This window comes from Ananas comosus, linkage group 4, assembly GCF_001540865.1.
Source record: "Ananas comosus cultivar F153 linkage group 4, ASM154086v1, whole genome shotgun sequence".
Lineage (NCBI taxonomy): Eukaryota > Viridiplantae > Streptophyta > Magnoliopsida > Poales > Bromeliaceae > Ananas > Ananas comosus.
In genome coordinates this window covers 12,851,973-12,872,088 of record NC_033624.1, presented here as the reverse complement: position 1 = coordinate 12,872,088, position 20,116 = coordinate 12,851,973, and the positions used below count along the sequence as shown (strand labels likewise).

General features: G+C 36.7%; 2 protein-coding genes across 2 annotated transcripts in view; both read right to left on the bottom strand.

The window, feature by feature from the left end:
- The window catches only part of LOC109709120, a 117,486-nt gene that overhangs the window by 86,308 nt on the left and 11,062 nt on the right, over nt 1–20,116 (bottom strand). Inside the window, exons 2-6 of the mRNA XM_020231189.1 lie at nt 9,778–11,279; nt 8,332–9,666; nt 5,821–8,157; nt 3,823–5,751; nt 2,904–2,980 (exon numbers count right to left, since the gene is read on the bottom strand). Coding sequence (XP_020086778.1) covers nt 2,904–2,980; nt 3,823–5,751; nt 5,821–8,157; nt 8,332–9,666; nt 9,778–11,279 — 7,180 coding nt within the window. The remainder of the gene's footprint in view (nt 1–2,903; nt 2,981–3,822; nt 5,752–5,820; nt 8,158–8,331; nt 9,667–9,777; nt 11,280–20,116) is intronic.
- Nucleotides 8,103–9,703, bottom strand: LOC109708582 (disease resistance protein RGA2-like). The gene has a single exon (XM_020230384.1). It carries the CDS (start codon nt 9,621–9,623, stop codon nt 8,244–8,246), a length of 1,380 nt encoding a protein of 459 aa, XP_020085973.1. The 5' UTR covers nt 9,624–9,703; the 3' UTR covers nt 8,103–8,243.

Here is a 20,116-nt window from a genome sequence, read left to right as displayed (position 1 = left end):
TTGATTTAAATCAACTAATGACTCTTTGACTTTAAAATTTTAAATATATTTTTAATTATGCAAATATAAATTTATTGAAATAAATAATTATTCTAAATTTTATATTAAAAAAGTAATCAAATCGCTTAAATCAAATAAATTAAATTGTGCGGCAACATAAATCTATATTCCCATTTAAACCACACGTTTCGTGAAAACCAAATGGGAAAAGCACCTCAAGTTTGATTTTAGTAATAAATTGATTTCGAATTTGGGGAATTAAAAACTAAAAATCTTGCGAAAAGAAAATTAATAAAATTTTAGTACTTCANGAATTTAAAAACTAAAAATCTTGCAGAAAGCAAAATAATAAAACTTTTAATACTTTAAAATTTATCGGCTTAATTCGGATCTAATCAAATAAAAGAAAAGATAAATTAAAGTAAACATAGATGGAAATTAACCCTCTCAACTGCGGTACATACATATATACTAGCTTCAACTTGCATGCCAAAAACAGCATCTGATTTTAAACAAGTTCGTAACACAATGCATATATACTAGCTAGTAATAAACTCTACGTGAGATTTACTTAAAAATTAATGTACCCTCTAATATCCGTATTAAAAAAGTAGCAACATTTTGTTTATTCAAACCAAACAATCTTTTTCAAGCCCATAACATATATAGAGAACACCATAAAATTACCAACAATCAAACCAAATTATAAAATAGTACATTCCGAAACTAAATTTATATCACGAAAACACAAATATATATTAACCCGACAACAGCACACTACAATTCTTGTCCGGAAAGCTAAATAGCACCAACTTGAAAGAGAAGGCCACAAGTTTATGAATAAAAACTGTCACCATTGCATGTAGATATATAAAATTTGTTTATTTTTGGCAAAACAAAGGGAAAAAGAAAACTCTTCTCAAAGGGGAATAGTGATCACCAAATAAGCTAAAAGAGAATGATTCTTACGTGAGCTATACTACGCTTTGAGATAAATAACTGAACTTTAAAAAATTTAATTCTACTCTCTAACTTTCCGCAGTGCTTATTATGGTCCTTTGAGATACTTAACATTTTTTGATAAAATATTTTAAAATTTGATTAAAAAATTATTTTTTATTTTATGAAACATTCTGCACTTTGTTTAACGGAAGAGACTAAATTCTAAAAAGATCTAACAAATCTTTCAAAGAAAATTTCTTATATCAAAATTGAATTAAAATCGAATTAATATCAAAATTCATAAAGCCCAATTGGCCACTTTCAAAGTGCAGTATAGTATAGATATAATATCTAATATCCTTTTACCTCCAAATAATAGGTATATATACTTATGCTCTCCTCGCTAACCAATCTTCTTCTCCTTCTCCTCCTTCGGTGAGCTCTTTTCCACATGTGGTGAGCTGCTCGCTTGTTCCTTGTACGGGTATTTTCTACAGCACAACAACACAAAATGATTACTTTTTTATCCGACGCTCGTGCAGCATATATGTATTGTACATTTTGGTTAGACTTTCTAATAACGTATGATATATAACATAGCTGATTTCAATTTGTAAAGAAAAATATCCCAGAACTTGAATAGTGTATTAACAATATGACCGAAAATAATTACTTTGTAAATACTATATATCGTTCAAGTAGAAATTTTCCAGCATCTCAAATCGCTACAAATTAAGAAAAGGTTAAAATTTCATTAATTACTCTATGTACATGCAAGAGACCACTTGAATTTTTTTCCAGAAAACCAACCATGTTTTCGAATATCTTAACTGCACTTTTGATATTGAAATGTGGTTTAACCCGTTTTCATTTTGCCGCCATACGTTTTAAATAGTTTTACTTGAAAATCCTATGGATTTTTTTTTTAATTATATACGATCATAAGAACCTATCTAAAGTAGAGTAGAGTACTAAAGTGCTAAAATTTATAAACCATAAAATACTAATATATATATATATATAGAGAGAGAGAGAGAGAGAGAGAGAGGAAGAGTTGAACTAGAATACTCTCAAAAGCACCAAGGGATTGGTGCTTTTGAGTTTTTAGCTATTGAATGGAAAGATGTAGGGTTGAGATGATGGTGGTAAGTGGTGGTAGGTGGAATAGTGTTTGATTCAAAGATTATTAATAATCAAGGAGTAGATCCAAGGGCTAGAAACTCAAAAGTACCAAGGGGTTGGTTCTTTTAACAGTATTCTGGCTCAATTATATATATATATATATATATATATATATATNGAACTTTAAAAAATTTAATTCTACTCTCTAACTTTCCGCCGTGTTTATTATGTTCCATAGAGAATTTGAAAGGTTACTTAACATTTTTTGATAAAATATTTTAAAATTTGATAAAAAAAATATTTTGTTATTTTATGAAACATTCTGCACTTTGTTTAACGGAAGAGACTAAATTCTAAAAGGATCTAACAAATCTTTCAAAGAAAATTTCTTATGTCAAAATCGAATTAAAATCGAATTTCGTAAAGCCCAATTGGCCGCTTTCAAAGTGCAGTATAGTTTAGATAATATCTAATATCTTTTTACCTCCAAATAATAGGTACATATACTTATGCTCTCCTCGCTAACCAATCTTCTTCTCCTCCTCCTCCTTCGGTGAGCTCTCTTCCACATGTGGCGAGCTGCTCGCTTGTTCCTTGTACGGGTATTTTCTACACCACAACAACACAAAATAGTTACTTTTTTATTCGACGCTCGTGCAGTATATATGTGCTGCACATTTTGCTTAGACTTTCTAATAACGTATGATATATAACATACCTGATTTCAATTTATAAAGAAAAATATTCCAGGACTTGAATAATATATCAACAATATGACCAAAAATAGTTACTTTGTAAATACTATATATCGTTCAAGTAGAAATTTTTCNCTCGCTAACCAATCTTCTTCTCCTCCTTCGCTGAGCTCTCTTCCTCCTGTGGTGAGCTGCTCGCTTGTTTCTTGTACCGGTAAGAACTACAACACAACAACACAAAATGGTTATTTTTTATCCGACGCTCGTGCAACATGTGCTGGACATTTTGCTTAGACATTTTAATAATGTATGATATATAAGATACCTAATTTCAATTTGTAAAAAAAAATATCCAAGGACTCAAATAGTATATCAACAATATCACTGAAAATAATTACTTTGTAAATACTATATATCGTTCAAGTAGAAATTTTCTGGCATCTCAAATCGCTACAAATTAAGAAAAGATTAAAATTTCATTAATTAGTCTATGCACATGCAAGAGACCACTTGAAAATTTTTCCAGAAAACCAACCATGTTTTCGAATATCTTAATTGCACTTTTGATATTGAAATGTAGTTTAATGTGTTTTCTTTTTGCCACACTACGTTTTAAATAGTTTTACTTGAAAATCCTATGATTATATCCAATCTCAAGTAATTAAAGTGGAGTATTAAAGTGATAAATTTATAAACCATAAAATACTAAAATGATTATATATATATATTTCACACAGTCCCTATGTGGTTTGTAAAATAAATTAATTGACAGCCTTATAATTCATACATTTTAGCACTTTAATTTGTTTCTTTTTTCTTTCTTGTAGAAGATTTTTGCAAGAAAATAAAAACAAAACTATAAAATAGCAAAATGAAATATTTCATAGCAAACGAAAATGCTCTGAATCAGGTGCGGTGGGGCTAATTGAAAGTTTTCCATCCGAATATTTAGAAAAAAAAAAGAAAAAGAAAAAGAGATGTTTATGCTAGCTACGATAGAATTAATATTTAGGTGCTAGCCAGCTAATTAATTAAAGAGTAGTCAGAGTTCCAAATTAATTACCTTCCATTAACATAGACTTCTTTGATGTGATCGACACTGGTGTCGACAAATTGTCCGTCTGCATCGAACAACAGCGGGCAATTCCCGATAGATAACATCTGAAGTGCGGCCATCTTGCGGGCAGGCAAGTAACGGAGACTGCGGCACTTCGAGATGGTCAAGGACTGCAGGTCGGAGAGCTCCCCGAGCCAATCTTCAATTCTCCCAAGATCATGGCAACCCCATATGTCCAGGCGCTGGAGGGACGTGAGACCCCGCAAGCTCTCGGGCAAACAAGTTAGCTGCTGACATTCGTTTATTACTAGATCCTGCAGCCCCTTATCTGGTGGCGGTTGGTGTGAAACGGCGGCATTACCATCACCAAATGGCGTCGCGCGTTCGAGAATTAACGATAGATTCTCGCTGCTTGTTCTAGAAATGATCATAATCAAAACCGATGGCGGCAGGCAAGGCTCCGGCCTCAACTGAGGACATTCTTTAAGCCACAATCCAGTGAGACGCGGAAAAATGGGAACTCGCTCTCGCCTGCCTTCTTCGTCGTCCACCGTCAACACAGTCACCCATTCTCGCAGCACCGGCATGGAGGACAAGTCAAGTCTCGTCAGCGCAGGGAACTTATCTACCCCCAAATTTGTTACTGCGGGCATATTTCGTATAGTTAGTTCTTTAAGAAAAGGAAGTTGCCCCAGCTGCGGAAGTGAGCTGCATCCGGGCATATCCGCTAGTTCGATTTGAAGTAGATTAGGGAGGCACGAGCCAATCCTATTCATCATCCAGCTAGGAAACTTCCCGCCTCCATAGCCTTCTATTTTCAAATTCTCTAGCTTTTGATGTGGTTGAAGATTTTCAAGCACGGTTTCGATCTCTTCCACCGGTAGTACAGTACTATCCGTGCCTTCTTCCGCACTTAAAACTTTCCATTCCAACTTCAAATTCCGCAGGTTCTTCTCTATCAAATTTGCAGCCTTGGCATGAACCGGACTCGTCACATTTTCAAGACCCTTGATCTCCAGCTCGCCGACAAGCTTAAGGTGCTCGAGCTCAGAGATGCTGGCACAATGTTCCACGCGGTCTTGCTTGCCGACGACAAAAACGGACAATTCCTGCAAGCTAACTAACTTGCTGATCCCTCGGGGCATGCCCTTCAATTCTGAGCACTTGTTGTTTAACAAGACCCTAAGTTTGGTCAGCTTTCGGATCATTTTAGGCAGCTCACATAATTTTTTACAACCACTGATGTCGAGTTTCTCTAAATGCTGAAGATCACTTGACGATGAGGGTAACGATAGTAGAGAATAGCATTTAGAAACATTCAGAATACGCAAGTTTTGAAGGCTCCCAATGGATTCAGGTAATGCCACCAAAGATTTTAGACGTGATAGGTTTAAGTCATGCAGGTTTTTGAGATCACATAATGATGAGGGTAATGATTTTAGAGAAGAGCAGCCAAAAAGGCTCAAAATACGCAAGTTTTGAAGGCTCCCAATGCATTCAGGTAATGCCACCAAAGATTCTAGATTTGATAGGTTTAAGAGATGCAGGTTTTTGAGGTGACATAATGATGAGGGTAACCATTCTAGAGAAGAGCAGCTAGAAAGGTTGAGACCACGCAAATTTTGAAGGCTTCCAATGGATTCAGGTAATGCCACCAAAGAATCTAGATATGATAGGTCTAGGTAATGCAGGTTTTTGAGGTGACATATAGGTTCAAGTGATATCACGTTTTTGCACAAACTCAAATTTAGTGCATACAAATTCTGCAGGTTGCTAATGGAGTCAGGTATTGTCAGAGATGGGCAATCCCTTAAATCTAAAATCCGCAAATTCGTAAGCCTTCCTAGAAATTTGGGTAATGTACGGATCTCACGGCAGCCTGAAAGATTCAAGGCTTGCAAGTTGCAGAGNAAAAAAAAAACCGAGATGTTCATGCTAGCTACAATAGAATATTAAGGTGCTAGCTCATTAATTAAAGAGTAGTCAGAGTTCCAAATTAATTACCTCCCATCAACTTCGACATTTTTGATGTGATCGACACTGGTGTCGACAAATCGTCCGTCCGCATCGAACAACAGGGGGCACTTGTTAATATCTAACTCCTGAAGTGTGGTCATCTTGTGCGCAGGCAAGTAACGGAGACTGCTGCACTCCCAGATCTCCAAGGACTGCAGGTCGGAGAGCTCCCCGAGCCAATCTTCAATTCTCTCAAGATCTTCACAATCAGATATTCTCAGCCGCTGGAGGGACGTGAGACCCCGCAAGCTCTCGGGCAAACAGGTAAGCTGCTGACATTCGTTTATTACTAGATCCCGCAGCCCCTTATCTGGTGGCGGTTGGGGTGAAACGGCGGCATCACCGCCTCCAAATGGCATCGCGCGTTCGAGTATCAACGATAGATTCTCCTTGCTTGCTCTAGAAATGGTCAGATACTTAACCGATGGCGGGACGCAAGGCTCCGGCCTCAATTGAGGACATCCTTTAAGCCACAATTGAGTGAGACGCGGAAAAATGGGAACTCGCTCTCGCCTGCCTTCTTCGTCATCCACCGTCAACACAGTCACCCATTCTCGCAGCTCCGGCATGGAGGACAACTCAAGTGTCGTCAGCGCAGGGAACTTATCTACGCCCAAATTTGTTACCGCGGGCATGTTTCGTATAGTCAGTTCTTCAAGAAAAGGAAGTTGCCCCAGCTGCGGAAGTGAGCTGCATCCGGGCATATTCGCTAGTTTGATTTTAACGAGATTTGGGAGGCACGAGCCAATCCTGTTCATCATCCAGCTAGGAAACTTCCCGCCTCCATAGCCTCCTATTTCCAAATTCTCTAGCTTTTGATGTGGTTGAAGATTTTCTAACACGGCTTCTTCTGCGCTTAAAACGTTCCATTCCAACTTCAAAGACCGCAGGTTCTTCTCTATCAAATTTGCAGCCTTGGCATCAACCGGACTCGTCACATTCTCGAGACCCTTGATCCGCAGCTGGCCGACAAGCTTCAAGTGCTCTAGCTCAGAGATGCTGGCACAATGTTCGACGCGGTCTTGCTTGCCGACGACAAAAACGGACAATTCCTGCAAGCTAACTAACTTGCCGATCCCTCGGGGCATGCCCTTCAATTCCGAGCAATTGTTGTTTAACAAGACTCTAAGTTTGGTCAGCTTTTGGATCATTTTAGGCAGCTCACATAATTTTCCACAATCACGGATGTCGAGTTTCTCTAAATGCTGAAGATCACTTGACGATGAGGGTAATGATTCTAGAGACGAGCATTCAGAAACGTTCAGAATATGCAAGTTTTGAAGGCTCCCAATGGATTCAGGTAATGCCACCAAAGAATTTAGACACGATAGGTTTAAGTGATGCAGGTTTTTGAGGTGACATAACGATGAGGGTAACGATTCTAGAGAAGAGCACCTATGCAGGTTTTTGAGGTGACATAACGATGAGGGTAATGATAGTAGGGAATAGCACCAAGAAAGGTTCAGAATACGCAAGTTTTGAAGGCTCCCAATGGATTCAGGTAATGCCACCAAAGATTTTAGACATGATAGGTTTAAGTCATGCAGGTTTTTGAGGTGACATATAGGTTCAAGTGATATCACCTTTTGGCACCAACTCAAATCTAGTGTGTACAAATTCTGAAGGTTGCTAATGGAGTCCAGTATTGTCAGAGATAGGCAACCTCCTAAATCTAAAATCCGCAAATTCGTAAGCCTTCCTAGAAATTTGGGTAATGTACGGATCTCGCGGCAGCGTGAAAGATTCAAGGTTTGCAAGTTGCAGAGGCTGGTAGTTGATTCAGGCAATTCTTGTATACTGTTCTTCGAAAGGTTGAGGTATCTTANTATGAGCTTCAACTTACCGATTGAGCTTGGCAGCATAGAAATTTTGGAACCATGTAAATCCAACAGGCATAAGCATTTTGCATCGCTATAAAAATCCATAATAAGTGAACCAGATTTCCTAAATTGAAGAGCTCGCAACCTCCGCACTACTGTGGTTGGAATCTGTGGCATGAAACTACTGTGTATTGATGCATAGCGACAACCTTCCGGGAACCCTGTTGACTCTTTTCCAACTATAGCAGCAACTTCTTCTCTTGCTACAGATTGTGCGAGGTCGTGCACTAAATCATGCATCCGACAGGTGGTAACCTTTCTATAATTTTCCTTCACGTCTTGAAGGAAAGACATCCATAATAGATTGTTAAAGTACTCATTCCCAATATCTTCCGTCGAAGTCCATGTTTCATGCGATGAAATGAAGCCTAAAGCAATCCATTGCCGGATCAAGTCATCCTTGTCAATCTCATAGTCTTTGGGGAATATGGAGCAGTAAGCAAAGCTGTGAGACCCCGGGTAGTCCTATATACAAGATATAATAGGGCTAAACTCTTAACCCAGCTTAAGCATTTTGGGTGGTAGCAAGGCCTAAGAGGTTAAGAGAGTTAAGCGTGCTAGGACGGGAGTAGTCCTAGGATGGGTGACCTCCTGGGAAGTTGGGGCGTCACAAAAGCACTGCTTCAAAGCCGACGGCATCTGAATGTAGCTCAACTTTAACGATGGTAAAATAGTTTTCTCTTCTTTCAGACTCCAAATTTCGCTATCTCTAATAGCGGACCATGCATCCTCTGTCCTGCTCTTAAAGCGCATCATACTTCCTAAAGCATTTGCTGCTAACGGCACACCGCCGCACTTCTTAACTATCTGCTTTCCGATTGCGACCAAACTCGGATAGTAGTTCTCTTCCCCATCATCGAATACCCGTCTTTTGAACAATGTCCAACAATCATCATCTGATAAGCCTTTCACACGGTGCGGTTTGACTGTTTTCATTATCTCGGCAACCTTTTCGCTCCGCGTGGTCACTAAGACTTTACTTCCCTTCTTGCTGTTCTTAAATACAACATTCAATTCCTTCCACTTATTCTGATCTTCGTTCCATACATCATCCAGCACCAGCAAAAATCTCTTCTGGCTAAAGATCCTGACAAGGCAAGTGGCAACGGCATCCGAGTTATCAAGAGCACAATTTTCTCCAGCTGCAGATATCACCGGCTTTGCAATCGTCTTCATGTGGAAATCGGTAGACACGCAGACCCACACCCGTAGATCAAAGCGCTTCTGGCCCGTAACCAGCTCGTCCGTAACCCGCTCGTCGTTGTAGGCCAGCTGAGCAAGCGTCGTCTTCCCCAATCCCCCCAATCCCACGATCGGAATGACCGACACGTCGTGATCGCTGTTAGTCTCTAGGAGAAGGTTCACAATTTCCTCTTTATCACCATCTCTCCCCACTATTGTCTTTTCGTCGACGACCGAGAATGTCTCAGGGCGCTTGAACTCAGCCTGTCCAAGAGGGCCAGCTTCGGCAAGACCGAAATCATGCCTCTGTTTCGCGATCTTACCGATCTTTTCTCTGAGCGCTTTCATCCTGTGCGCCATCTTGACCTTAAACTTCAGATGCATCGGATTAGCGCGGGACAGAAATCCACGTACCTTTCCAGCTGGCTGGTGTTGATGATTCTGCACCTCGGGGTACTGCTGTTGCGTCCGGATCTCGTCCAGCAGGTCGTCGGCGTCGTAGGCGGCGTCCTTCAGTTTGCGCAGCCAGTCGCGCAGAGCGTGGCTCTCCTTCCCAGCGCTGCTTCGCTCCTCGGCGTCGAGAAGCACCGCCTGGATCGCAGAGAAGTTGCTTCGGAGGTCGTCCGCGTCGTCCTTGAAGCTCCGCAGCAGCCCGATTTCGTCCCCGAGAGCGGAGCCCAGCTTGCCCAGCACTCCCGTCACCAATTCGAATGCGATCCCCTCCGCCATCGCGCGCGCGTGCTGCTGCCTAATCCTTCTCAATACGAACGTCCTACTACAGAGAAGCAGAGGATGATAAGGGGATGCTCCTCCACCAGTGGAAGATGATTGCTCCAATTATTGTGCTGTGTCTCCAATAATTATGGTGGGGGCCGGAACGCACGCGCCAATGCTTTNCAACATAGAAATTTTGGAATCATGTAAATCCAACAGGCGTAACCATTTTGCCTCGCTATAAAGAGTCATAATAGGTGAACCAGATTCCCTAAATTGAAGAGCTCGCAACCTTTGCATTACGGTAATTGAAACCTGTGGCGTGAAACGACTGTGTATTGATGCATAGCGGCAACCTTCTGGGATCCTTGCTGACTCTTCTGCACTTATAACAGCAACTTCTTCTTTTGCCACAGATTGTGCGAGGTCGTGCACTAAATCATGCATCCGGCAGCAGGTGACCCCTCTATAATTCTCCTCCACGTCCTGAAGGAAAGACATCCATAATAGATCGTTAAAGTACTCATTCCCGATATCTTCCATCGAAGTCCATGTTTCATGCGATGAAATGAAGCCTAAAGCAATCCACTGCCGGATCAAGTCATCCTTGTCAATCTCATAGTCTTTGGGGAAAATGGAGCAGTAAGCAAAGCACTGCTTCAAAGCCGACGGCATCTGAATGTAGCTCAATTTTAATGATGGTAAAATAGTTCCTTCTTCCAACCTCCATATTTCGCTATCTCTAGTAGCGGACCATTCATTCTCTGTCCTCTTAAAGCGCATCATACTTCCTAAGGCATTTGCTGCTAAAGGCAAGCCACCACACTTCTCTACTATCTGCTTTCCAATTTCCACCAAACTCGGATAGTCGTTCTCTTCCCCTTTCTCGAATGCCCGTCTTTTGAACAATGTCCAACAATCATCATCTGATAAGACTTTCACATGGTGTGGTTCGACTGTTTTCATTATCGTGGCAACCTTCTTGCTCCGCGTGGTGACTAAAATTTTACTTCCCTTCTTGCTGTCCTTAAATAAGACCTTCAAATTCTCCCACTTTTCCTGATCTTCGTTCCATACATCGTCCAGCACCAGCAAAAATCTCTTCTGGCTAAAGATCCTAACAAGACAACTGGCGACGGCATCCGAGTTATCAAGAGCACAATTCTCTCCGGCTGCAGATATCACCGGCTTTGCAATCGTCTTCATGTCGAAATCAGTAGACACGCAGACCCACACCCATAGATCAAAGCACTGCTGATCCGTAACCCGCCCGTCGTTGAAGGCCATCTGAGCGAGCGTCGTCTTCCCCAATCCTCCCAATCCCACTATCGGAATGACCGACACGTCGTGATCGCCGCCCGTCTCTAACAGGAGCTTCACAATTTCCTCTTTATCACCATCTCTCCCAACTATTGTCTTTTCGTCGACGACTGAATATGTGTCAGGGCGTTTGAACTCAGCCTGCCGACCAGGGCCAGCTTCGGCAAGACCGAAATCATGCCTCTGTTTCGCGATCTTACCGATCTTTTCTCGGAGCGCTTTCATCCTGTGCGCCATCTTGACCTTAAACTTCAGATGCATCGGATTAGCGCGGGACAGAAATCCACGTACCTTTCCAGCTGGCTGGTGTTGATGATTCTGCACCTCGGGATACTGCTGTTGCGTCCGGATCTCGTCCAGCAGGTCGTAGGCGGCGTCCTTCAGTTTGCGCAGCCAGTCGCGCAGCGCGTGGGTCTCCTTCCCAGCGCTGCTTCGCTCCTCGGCGTCGAGAAGCACCGCCTGTATCGCCGAGAAGTTGCTTCTGAGGTCGTCCGCGTCGTCCTTGAAGCTCCGCAGCAGCCCGATTTCGTCCCAGAGAGCGGAGCCCAGCTTGCCCAGCACTCCTTTGACCAAGTCGAATGCGATCCCCTCCGCCATCGCGCGTGCTGCTGCCTAATCCTTCTCAATACGAACGTCCTCCTACAGAGAAGCAGAGGATAATAAGGGGATGCTCTCCGCCAGTGGAAGATGTTTGCTCCAATTATTGTGCTGTGTCTCCAATCATTATGGTGGGGGCCGGAACGCACGCGTCAATGCTTTTTTTGTTCCTCCTCTTTTTTTTTTTTTTAGAAAACTCTTACTCATACATTCATTGGGTATCGAATACACACCCCACCTATTTAAAAATAAATAAAGTGTATTTTACTAATTAATCACATCAATGTAACTAGTGAAATACACCCCATGGGTCAATGATCAATCTTTATCCAATTGTACAGATTATAAAAATATTATCAGTTTCAAATTTGCTCTTTGGATCTTGTTGTTTGGGTTAATTTCATTTGTACCCTCACAAAGTTATGAAATATCATAAACACCCATTGAATTTTTAAAATGTCACAAATGCCCCTCTAAATATAATATTGCTTTCATAAATAGCCTCACCGTTATTTTTTGCTAACTTCCGTCAACATAGCATTTTTTTATTTTATTTCAAAATATGAAATTACCATTTTGCCCTTAATTTGTTCACTTTTTGTTTAGAGAAAACTTCAAAAACCCCCCTGTATTTACGTAGTTTCTCACTTTGCCCCCCTGTGGTTTAAAATGTATCAATTTGCCCCCCGTGATTTCTTTTTTCTCTTTTTTTTATCAATTTTATTATTATTTTTTCTTAAATCAGTGATAAAGTTAATTTAAAGAGTACTAAAGTGAATATTTGATAAATCTAGATGGGTATCTGAAGTTTTTTTTGTATATAATTTAATGAAATATTAACGAAAAAGCTACCAAAAAGATAAAAACGAAATCATATGGGGGCAATTTGATACATTTTAAACTACAGGGGAGCAAAGTGAGAAACTACGAAACCACAGAGGGGTTTTTTGAAGTTTTCCCTTTTGTTTAAAAATCAAACTTCTTTCACTTATTTTTTGATATTTATACTAAAACTATCAACTATAGGTCATTTAAGTAAATCTTTGAAGTTTTTATTAATTTTCTTTTTTGAACAGAAACTTATTTAATTTTATATACTACGAAGTTATTAAAATTATTAAATTTGTTTGAATCATTAATAGATTAGATAAAATCTCTAATTTAATAATAAAAAAATCATTCAATTTAAGAAAATAAAATTTAAGAAGACTTTAATTAAAAAGTTAAATTTAGGAGGGTATTTCATAATGGGTTGTAATTGAGGGGTCTCCATATATTCAAAAAAAAAATTGTGAGAGTGGTGATTAAATTAAAATAGGGGGTAAAATTGGTATTTTGAAGTTAATATAACAGATTACTGACAGTGACAGTGAGAGTATTTTTGAAACTTTTCCATACTTTTGGAGGGCAAGTATGAAAATTTTAAAATTTTGAAGGGTATTCATAAAATTAGAACTACTTGGAAGGGTATTGAAGAAATTTTTTCTTGTTGTTTCAGTGTCCATTTTCAAATGAAAAGGTGGAAAAGGAGGGACTTATTATTATTATTACTATTATTATTATTATTATTATTATTATTATTATTATTTTCTCTTCCAAGTGAAGAAAATGCAATGAAGATGTTTGAGATTTCTGAAAGATGCTTAAATGGCATTACTTAAGAAATTAAAAAAGCAGTCAAAATCAGTTTTTGTTTCGAATAATTTTGAATCCGAATTGGAAAAGGAATAGTGAATCTTAATTTGAACCCAAAAGAATTTCAAATTTCGGATCTAAATCTAAATTTGAGTCCGTAATGGATAGTAAAATTTCAATCCAAATCCGATAATCTTTGGCTTCAGAGTCCAATTAGATTGAGTAATATCAAAACGATTTTCACCCCACGATATTATTCTTAGATACTATTATATTTGAGCAATTGATATGTATAAATTTTGATTGCCCCAAAAAAAAGGAAAAAAAAAAGTATGGAGACCCCTTCAGCAATGCACCACAATTCGAAATTGTCTTTTTTAATTAGCACTGATTTTCTTAATAGCCATAAAAAAATTATTTTCTTAATTTACACCTCTTTATACTATCATTTTCTTTTTCTTTTTCTTTTTTTTTTTTACGTTAGACTCCCATTGGTGAAAAATATATTAATTTTTATTNGCTGATGGTTCCAGAGGAGCTTCGAGAGAACGCACGCGCCAATGCCTTTTTTTTTTCTTTTTTTTCTTTTTTGAAAACTCTTACTTATACATTCATTGGGTATAGAATATACACCCCATCTATTTAAAAATAAAGTGTATTTTACTAATAACATCAATGTAACTGGTGAAATACACCCCATGGGTCAATGATCAATCTTTACCTAATTGTACAATTTATAAAAATAAAGTGTATTTTACTAATCACATCAACCTAACCAGTGAAATACACCCCATGGGTCAATGATCAATCTTTACCTAATTGTACAATTTATAAAAATATTTGGATCTTTTTATTTCGGTGTCCATTTTCAGATGAAGAGGCAGAAAAGCATGCTCCCTTTGTTGTTGTTGTTTTTTTTTTTTTTTTTTTTTTTCCTCTCTCGTGCCTGGAAAGGAGGAAAAGAATAAAAACGCAATGAAGATGAAGGTGTTTGAGGAGGAGGGTGACCTCTTGTTTTTTTCTTCTTTTTTTTTGCAAGGTCCCTTAATTAAAGGAGGACTTTTTTTGCTCACTCACTTCAGGTAAATCCTGATGCATCAAAGATGCATGTTGATGATGGCAGCGATGGTAATTAATGAAGAAAGCGAGTAGGATGATGACTCAAAACTTTATGAAGGAGAAATTTTAGAAATTAAAATTATCTTTTATTTGTGAACCAATTCTCATTACGATTTTGCGACTTTACTATTATGCAATTTTTCTCCAACTGTGAAATGTATGCCCAATGATTCTACGTCAAAAAGCAAAAATATTTATCATTTTGGTTTTGCTGCAATTCTAATTCCGCATTTGTAGATACGGATTGCTTGAGACCAATTTAGCTCTGTCAAAACTGTTTTGCTTGAAATAAATACAGCTTCTGTAAAAATGCGATTATTCAGAATAACTTCAGCTGTTGTTACCATCTTTACGAGTCTTTGCAAGTTTAGCAGTTGCTTATATTGAAATGGCGAACTGAAGCAATTTCAAAACAAATTCAGCCGGAAACAGAGTCAGCTTTGTCAAAATAGATGCTGACATGAAACCAAAAACAATCTTAAACACTATTATTTACAAGTTTTAAGATTGAAACAGTTTCAATTTTTAACCTAGCTACTATCGGTCGACACCAGTAGCACCTATAACAACTCTATTTCGAAAAGCAGTATTAGAGAGTATCCAAAACAAGCTGTTAACTCCAAAACTGCTCAGATTGAAGTAAGGATCCATCCAATACTTCAAATGTTTTTTTTTAAAAAACCCCTAACTTGAACCATTTATTTGAATATTTTGGCATAAAACCTATAGCTTAAACCATTCGATTAATTTTTTGATGAAACACCTCGCTTTTGAAGCATATATACACATTGCACTGCTAAATGCATCAATCCATAACAAATTGCAAATATCACTAATGAATCCAAACAATACAGGTAGGAAAGTATAACAGTTACCAAGTTACCATACGTAAATGCACTCGTTAATTCATACATAAACATCTCTTGCTAATTAAGGCTTTGTCTCCTTTTTTTTTATTTTAAAAAATCCTTTGCTCCACAATTGTATGCAGTAAGTTTTTGTTTTATCTATTGAGACCCAAAATTTCCTCTCTTAATCAACCAAATTCGGATCTTGGTGCGGAAGATGCCCTGTTCTTCATGAGAAAGAAAGACCCCTCTCTGCAGAGATCATGATGTTGTTGTTGTTGTTGTTCCCACTAAGAAGTTAGAGAAAAAAATAATGTAAACAGTAGATTTGTTACAGTTATCATAATCTTCTATGGTGGACTCAAATCCCAACTCCCAAACAAGCATTTGAAGCTAACCGATTTCACCATCGTTGTACGTATATGATTTAACGCAAGTTTAAAATAGGTATAAATGGAACAAGCTTAGTATAAATTGATCGTTTAATTGTTTGTGAAGCATGATGTCATTTTCAACTGTAATTTTTTAAACGCGTAAACCTCGCTTTCTGTTTCATGCCCTTGAGTTAGGAACTACGATCTAGATTAAGTGTTCTACTCTAGGAGGAGTGAAACGTAAATCACCTTCAACGTTTTTACTAGACTTTACGAACTCGACGCTCTTTAACTGGAGTATGTAAATTCTTCCGGTTTTCTCAAAGTCTATTCTCGTAACATCAGCGAAGAAGCCTATCCTCTTATGAAACTCTACTTAGTACGACAAGTAGCGTAAACCTCTCACTCTTCGTCCACGACGTCCGAAGTTTGCCCGACCCAAAAACATGTATGCTTAATTTACCTACCTTATTTTACTTTTTCCTATAATTCCTACTTATTTTGGGATCACGTGTGGACAAACCTACGTGGTACACATCCGTCACTAAAAAGCATTCTGTTTTAGTATTTCGCCATTTCTTATCCATCAGTTTAATTAAATTTTAAAATTTATAATCTATTAATTAAAGTTTATTAGTTTCAAGTCTAATTAATATATATAAAAATATGGGTTTTTATTTTGTGTGCGTGTTGTTGTTGTTGTNGATTCGAACAAGGTAAATATGGATAAAATTTGAACGCAATTTAGTATATGCATGTTGCTACCACTTTAGCCAATCGAAGTTTACGAACAAACCCTCAACCCTAAACTCAGGTGGTATCTTCTAATACTATTGACATTGTTTAGATGACAAATGTAATAAAAAAAGAGATTGAAGAATCACCCTTACACAAATGAAAAGTGATTTTGACTGATATTGTGAATGATAAGTCAGCGAATAGATTCTGAGATTTAGCTTTTATTCTTTATATATATTATGCCCACTTAAAAGTACAGTATAAATCTTATACTCACATATTTAAAATGTAGGCCTTTGGATGGAATAGCGCTATAAAATAGGATATAATAAACTTCTAATTAGCCCCCTATAAATTAGCATATTTTCACTTTTCTAATATGTGGTTAAAAAAACTTTGTCTTTGACATATTGCCCTTGTTTTTAAATTTTTATTTTTTTTTATCACTATAAGGGCCTTCTGTTGAAGTGATTGCTAAAATAGTGTAACTTATAAACCACATGTAACTAAATTATTATAATTTATAAACCATATTATTATTATAATTTACAATAATCTTACATTACTGTTCTATTTAATGGCAAATTGTTATGGTAGAACAAAGATAAAACTATGGGATAGCAAAATAAAACTTGTAAGTCGCACGATTGCAAAATTAAAAAAATATAGTAAATCATAGGAGGGGTTAATTGAAGTTTGTGCAAAATAAAAACTCTAGCTTTGTGCAATTATTTCGTACTGTGAGGAGTATAAGCAAACTTCTAGCCTAGAAAATCAATTTTTTCATGGAAAGACAAATTATCTCATAATAAAATACATTATTCCTCAAAATAATGAACAGTAATACCTTNAGAAGTGATTGAATTTAACTTTCAGTGGTACGAGTTACGTCAAAACAAACAACAGAAAAATAATCACACTTCAGGGAAACTCAAACACCATTACACTTGACTTACGTTGAATCTACAAATTCATCAATCCAAACGCCCTAGTGTTACATACTCCTGCACGTGGTACATCTCTTTTTGTTACTGGTAAATTGCAAGTTTTAGAGGACTTACATGCAGCATTTAGAGATTTTTAATGGACTTGCCCACCCTACTTGTTTAGCTGTGCATTTAGCTTCAATCTATATTAAACAACGCGAAATAACTGTTTTCTCTAAATATTTAAGCTGATAGATAATAATGTTTTATGTTTTTATATTGAATACTCTTCTTTATGTCTGAGTTTGATGCGGACTTAAATTAATTGAGAGAAAAATCAATTAGGTTAGGAGCGTGGTGTGACTCGAANAGCAAACTTCTAGCCTAGAAAATCAATTTTTTCATGGAAAGACAAATTATCTCATAATAAAATACATTATTCCTCAAAATAATGAACAGTAATACCTTCTAAAGCAATACCTTGGAAAATGTTACAGGTATGTTTGTGCACCACAAATTCATCAACCCATCTTTCATCTCATACTTTCAATTCAACACTCTAATTTCTAAAAAAAAAAAAAAAAAACGATTGTAAATCTACAAGCGGCAATGTAGAAATAACATGACAGTACAGAGTCAATAAATAAGTATACAAATATGTAGTACATGTATATTAGGTTTAAGCAATAAATTACCATCTAACAGTAGATGTGCAAAATATTTTAAGGTATCGTTTGGTTCGAGGATAAGAAAAAAGTGGCTATTCCAGGGATAGGTATAAATTGAGGTATAAGTGGGGATTAAATCAATTTTGTGTTTGGATGAAAATTGGGTTATTCCTGGGAATAAAAAAAATAACGTTTGGTTAGGTAAGATGGAATAAGAAAGATAGTGTGTTTTATAAATAAAAAATAATCATATTATTCTTTTACTATATTTGAATTTAAATTTTTAAAATTTTAAATATATATTTTTAAATTTAAAATTTTTAACTTTGAAATTTCAAATTTTNTTTTTATATTGAATACTCTTCTTTATGTCTGAGTTTGATGCGGACTTAAATTAATTGAGAGAAAAATCAATTAGGTTAGGAGCGTGGTGTGACTCGAACTCATAATCTTTTGATTTAATATAATGTTAAATAATATAAAATAATTATTTTTTTCAAAAACTTAAGCCGGAATGATTTTTTTATATTTTTATGTTTAACAATCTAGCATACTTGTATCAAAGTCCTTTTAGGATGCTTTGCTTAGTCCTGAATCGGGGGAGAGTTATTGAGAGGCCAACAATGGTCATGGGCGCCCTCAAGTTTTTGAAAATTACACAAAAGTTTCTAACTATGATACATTAAAAATTAAAATATTATAAATTTTAGGGGCCAAAGTGAAATTTTTTTGTAAAGAGTTTGTTCTGGTATAAGATAATTATATTATTTATTCTCTTTAGTAACCGGAATCATTTTCAATTTACAATGTAGGATACTCTACAGTCACAATGCAAATGAAGGAGAATGAAAAAAAAAAAAAGAAAAGAGAAAAAGGCATACTGCACATAGCACTGGGTATATAGTTAGCAAAAATTTCATGAAACTCAAATCAGAAAGAATAGACAATAAATCAAAAAATTTAACATATTTTGAAATAAATACCTCTTCTAATTTTTCAGATTTCCCGAATAAAAAAGTAAAAATTTATACAACTGACCTCAACTGTCACTTATTTTAATCTGATTATCTAATCTTTAAAAATTTTAATTTTGCTACATAATTTTTTAATTTATTTGATTTGAATAAACTAATAACTCTTTAGCTTTAAAAATTTAAATGTATTTTTAATTACACAGATATAAATTTATTAAGTAAATAATTATTCTAAATTTTATATTGAAAAAATAATCAAATTATTTAAATCAAAATTGTGCGGCAAGATAAATCTATATTTCCATTTATGGTAAAACCATATGTTTCATAAAAACTAAGCTGGAAAAGCAACTCACTTGGACTGATTCAGTTTGATTTTAGTAAATAAATTGATTTCGGATTTGGGGAATTAAAAACTAAAAATCTTGCGAAAAGCAAACTAATGAAATTTTTAGTACTTCAAAATATATTAGCTTCAGATCCGTCCCTCTCCTCCTCGTCGCCGTCGTCCTTCTCCTCATGCCCCGCTACCCCGCCGCGCCCGCCGTCGCCGGGAGGAAGACGATGCCGGGGGCGGCGAGGGGGGATCGAGCTGTTCGTGCAGGTGATTGGTTCGATTACTCGATTCGAGCGTGTTTCTTTTTAATTGCGATCATCTGGTTATGTAGTTCCTGCGGAAGTAGATCTATGCGCAATTAGATGCTGATATCTAATTTTGGAGATTAAGGGAACGAAGTTAAATGCAGTGTTTAACATATTTTGATCAACTTATGCGGTTTATTTACCGATATAATACTCCTTCTTTGGTCTTACTTTGTTGGGGAAATTTCTATCTTCGGGTTAAGGATTTTTGAATTTGGACGGGCACTAGTGTTGCCGCAATAAACTATTATTAGCATCAAACAGTAAACTCCACCATCCACCTAGCAAAAAATTCTAGAAGGTAACAGATGTATTAGTGACTTGGCGTAACAAATCAATCAAATGTCTCCTTTTAAGAGTATATGTCCCATTATGATTGTAAAAAAATATTTTTATTATACTTTTGTTTGAAAAAAATGAATATAATTGGCTTATTATTAATGACGTGGTGCAAGTATGATAGTGTAGAATTCCTCCTACCTAGCGGGGCCTAATAGGTCCTTAATAAAGGAGTATAGCCATAGAAATTGGATTCAACTAGGGATCATTATAATAAACCCTTTCCTCAATCCTGGTCACAAAAGTCACTATGCCTTCATTACAGAATCAAATTGGAGAGTAAGAAACATAAGTATAGTAACTCAATTGTTTTTTTTTTTTTTTTTTT